Genomic DNA, 4157 nt, shown 5'->3' on the forward strand with positions numbered 1-4157 from the left:
AAAACTGTCAGTCTTAAACTGAGAACTTGAAATCACAAAGAATCCTGCACTTGATTTATTATTTAAGTGTATTGTTTCCTTTCAGCTCATTCATTTTCTCACTATTTATTAAATGAGATTAAGGGGGCAAGAGTAGTGCAGAAAACAAGACAAAAAATGCTTGTTATTTCAGATATTCTGAAATCTGAAGGAGGTTTAATCACAGAAATCTCTGAAAGCTGGACATTACTGACTAAGAAAAAAGGCAGTGAAACAATAAATGCATAGAAGTCCTGATTCCAGATCTGTTACTTGAGAGCGTTTCACTTGAGCTATAACAGGAGGCATAGAGCCTTGTTTTCCAAATGGCACTTAAGATGCTGGCAAAACATCCTGAATGCCAATATCAGTTTTGAATTGACTAATATCAGGATAATAGAGTGTATGGAAGGGTATGCCCCAACTACAACTAATGATACTGCAACTTTCACATCATCTTTACTTTGAGAAGTCGACAGTATCAACAGAATTTGAGCTATAAAACTGGAAAGATATAGGATCAAGAAAGAAATAATGGATTTAATTGCAGTTAGGTGAACATCTATCAAAGAATCCCTGAAAGTATCTACATAACATTGCATCTTCTTACTGTGTTTCCACAGAGAGGTAATTAACAGAGCTGAGGTTACCACAGACAATACCAGAGGAAAAAAGCAACCTATAATGTAAAGAAGAAGCAGGTAGAGTTGAGAACTGTGCCAGTCAGTGATATGTGCTGTACTATTTTCTCTACAGTTCCCTGTTGAGCTGCAGAGGTAAGTGCTGGGTGCAATCCACAGTAAAGGAAGAGAAGTCACAGAAGACATCACCAGTGATCCTAGAAGCAGCCATGGGACCATCCCAGCTATTCTGAGCTTGATTTGCAACAACAGCCATTGGGTGACATTGATTAATTTTACACAGTACAGCACAAAGAGCCAGGTACTGAACCACAAACTGGCATGGTTTACAAACATCCATATAACACCAAAAGCTTTGTACACAGAAGCCAGCTTGAACACATCTGCAAAGTAGAGACTATGGATGTGCATCAGTATGGTCACCTGCAAGATAAATCTTGATGTGCTCAGAAAGATCAGGATCACATTGGCAGAAGAAATTTGTTTGCTTTTGATCCAGTTGGTAATATTAACAGCTGTAATGAATCCGTTTCCAAGAACTCCAACAACAACTTCAATAGCTACAATAGTTATTGAAATTATAAGAACTGGTGGCAACATCTTGCTGATTTGGTCACTTGTGCCTGATGAGCTTGTGGAGCTGTGCAAGAAGCTGAGCAGACCTGATGGTATCTGAATAGCCTCAGATCCATCCTGCTCACTTTATATCTAGGAACAAAAAGACATCTGGAAATGATAGCAGAAAATGATTGATGATGTTTTTCCTGAGCGTGCAAATCAGAGAAGGATTTAATAATTAATTCTGAACTTTTACATGCATAAAATTTGCTTATGCTTTTCCCTAGGGATGTGGAATTGCTGGCTGTATTAACCTCCCCATCTTTTGGCCAGTTCTTTATATTCCTACCTAGAATGGCAGAAAGTTCTGTGGCTCTCAGGTTACAACTGTAACCATGTAGAAGAGAATGCACCACGAAACCCAATATAGGCAGCAGCATATGTCAAGGGAAGGGGCCTTATATGTAACTACTACCTCTCACACAGCTTTCAAGGTATATCAACAATAACTACACCCAGTAGTTTCAGTCATTTTAACATGGAGAATATTGCACAGTCTCCAGCCCTATTTTAGGAGAGCACTCTAAACAACAAAGCTGCATTTACCCAAGGGTTACTGTTCCTTACAGCTGTCCAGTTCTCACATGTTAGATCTTGTACTAGTCACACATATGGGATCTACAGATGACAGTGATCAGTTATATGATGAGTAGTGATGAATGCATAACAAAGCAGAGCTGTCCACCAAGCAGAACCCCAGTAAAAGTCCCACCTTCTCCAGCTGCTTTCACTGTCCCAGCCTCTGTTCTACCTGCATGGCCCAGACAAGTTTCTTCCTCTAGACAGCAGATGTAGATGTGTTCTGCTTTATGGAGTGAAAGTTTTGCCATCCATCTGCCTTCCTGTGTCAGCAGTCCAGATCAGTGGGTAGGGACCACTAATCTGCATCCTACATTGGTGCATATTTATAAAGAAACATGTCTGGATTTACAGAACACTGTGTCCTCACCTTCTCAACCCCAGTCCCATTAATCCAATTACTGAATACTGTATTGACACACTAAGTCAATATATTCTTCCTTGAATCATAGAAATATGAAATTAAAAGTAGACTTTGACAACAAGGTAAGAAGAAGCTGAAATCATTTGGTCATTGGAAAAAAGTCTGGAAGTTTTCAAGCAGTAACATATTTATGGGAAAGTTAACATATACTTCTGGAGTCCATTTCTCATCATAGTAAAATGACTCAACGTAAAAGATAGACCAAGCTTCTAACCTGAATGTGGTAAAACCTGTCAACGGATTTGCTGTTTATCATTACATTCAAGCTTCAGGTTTTTCTTGAATTGTTCAGAAGAGAAACTTAAATTGCTATAAGTACCTTTCTTCATTATCTTACTGAAATGCAAAGACAGATTTAAAATCTCCATTAAAAAATCTCCACAGCTTTTGTTTCTATCAATGCTTTATTCATATTTAATTTACTTTTTGGTTTAGCTCCTAGTAATCACAAAGACTGGAAGGTGGGTTTTGTTCTCAAAAAGAAAGCATAATTTCTTCATCACATCAATGTAAATTTAAAAAAAACCAAACACCAAACATATATTTGAGACACATTTACAAAATACTGTGTATCGCTTCCAGATTTTAAACAGCCCAAGGGAAAAAACAAATCAACAAACCTAAACTAAAAATATGTTGCCATGTTTAATTTTTTTTATATCATATTCTTCATCAGCAGTATTAAAAGTAATTGAAAAGTCACATCTTGCATAGGAAAAAAAAAATATATATAAAGGAAGTATAACTCATTGCCTACAGTGTATTTTAAAGTTATAAGCATAAAGCTTGCTTTACACAGAATATGCATTACATAATTACTGCAGTCAGTTACCTCCAAAATGTAGTCATTAAGTTACTCCAGGGAACATGACAATAATATTTTATTTTTATTCACTTACAGGAAACCAGCACTGCTATTCTAAAGTAGAAGAAATTACAATGGAAAATATGATCTAGAAAAATGCATGGCTAAGATGGATTCCTACCCATTCTAACAACAGTTACAAAATTCTATTCTATCTTCATATACACTACAAAACTTGAGAATTTTAAAGAAAACCATATCTATTCTTTACCTACCCAATTCATTTTGCCCTAAGCTAGGTGTAGTTGATGAATCATCTAACCACCGTCACTGTTTCACTGTTTTTAGAGAAAAATAATTGTCTATGGCTGGATTTCAGATAGGAGAAATTAGAAGGTGCATACAAAAAAGATGCACACAGTCTGGACAGGCTCCAGAGAAGGGCCACAGAGATGATCCACGGATAGGGAAGTCTCCCCTGTGAGGAAAGGCTGAGAGAAGTGGGTTTGTTCAACCTGGAGAAGAGAAGGTTTAGGGGAGACCTTATTGCAGTCCTTAAAGAGTGGCTAGCAAGAAGATGGAGTCTCCCTTTCTACAAGGAGTCACATGGAAAAAACAAGGGGTAATGGGTGCAAATTACTCCTGTGGAGATCCGGGTAGAACATTAGAAGAAATTTTTCCCTATGAGAACAGCTAGACATTGGAATAATCTCCCCAGGGGAGGGGTGGATTCCCCAACATTGGACACTTTTAAGGCTCAGCTTGACAAGGTGCTGAGTCATCTAATCTAAACTGTGTTACTATCCACAAAGTTTGGACCAGAGGATCCCTGAGGTCCCTTTCGGCCTGGCATTCTATGATTCTATCATAACATGTTAGATAGAACTGCCTTTTTCTTCTCATAGAGTGGTTGTTGCTATTTTTTGAAGCAAGAGCGTGGATTTTGGTGTGACATAACAGGTGCTTTGACTGCCACCACCCTTCATTATCCTTACTCATCTCTTGGCATGCTAAGAGATATGTTTTTTGTGCTGTTATCAACGTCAATCCAAATTTGGATCAAATTTCAAAA

General features: G+C 37.7%; 1 protein-coding gene across 1 annotated transcript; it reads right to left on the reverse strand.

Annotated features, from left to right (window-relative positions):
• Nucleotides 1-311: 311 nt before the first annotated feature.
• On the reverse strand, nucleotides 312-1259 carry LOC104392061 (taste receptor type 2 member 40-like). Its single transcript, XM_010001417.1, has one exon. It carries the CDS (start codon nucleotides 1257-1259, stop codon nucleotides 312-314), a length of 948 nt encoding a protein of 315 aa, XP_009999719.1.
• Nucleotides 1260-4157: the final 2898 nt, after the last annotated feature.

The sequence above is a fragment of the Chaetura pelagica genome, unplaced genomic scaffold, assembly GCF_000747805.2.
Source record: "Chaetura pelagica isolate M959 unplaced genomic scaffold, ChaPel_1.0 scaffold277, whole genome shotgun sequence".
NCBI classification, from domain to species: Eukaryota; Metazoa; Chordata; class Aves; order Apodiformes; family Apodidae; genus Chaetura; species Chaetura pelagica.

Bases quoted from the DNA above. Each gene is read 5' to 3' on its own strand.
- LOC104392061 (XM_010001417.1), bottom strand. From the start codon at position 1,259: ATGTTGCCACCAGTTCTTATAATTTCAATAACTATTGTAGCTATTGAA.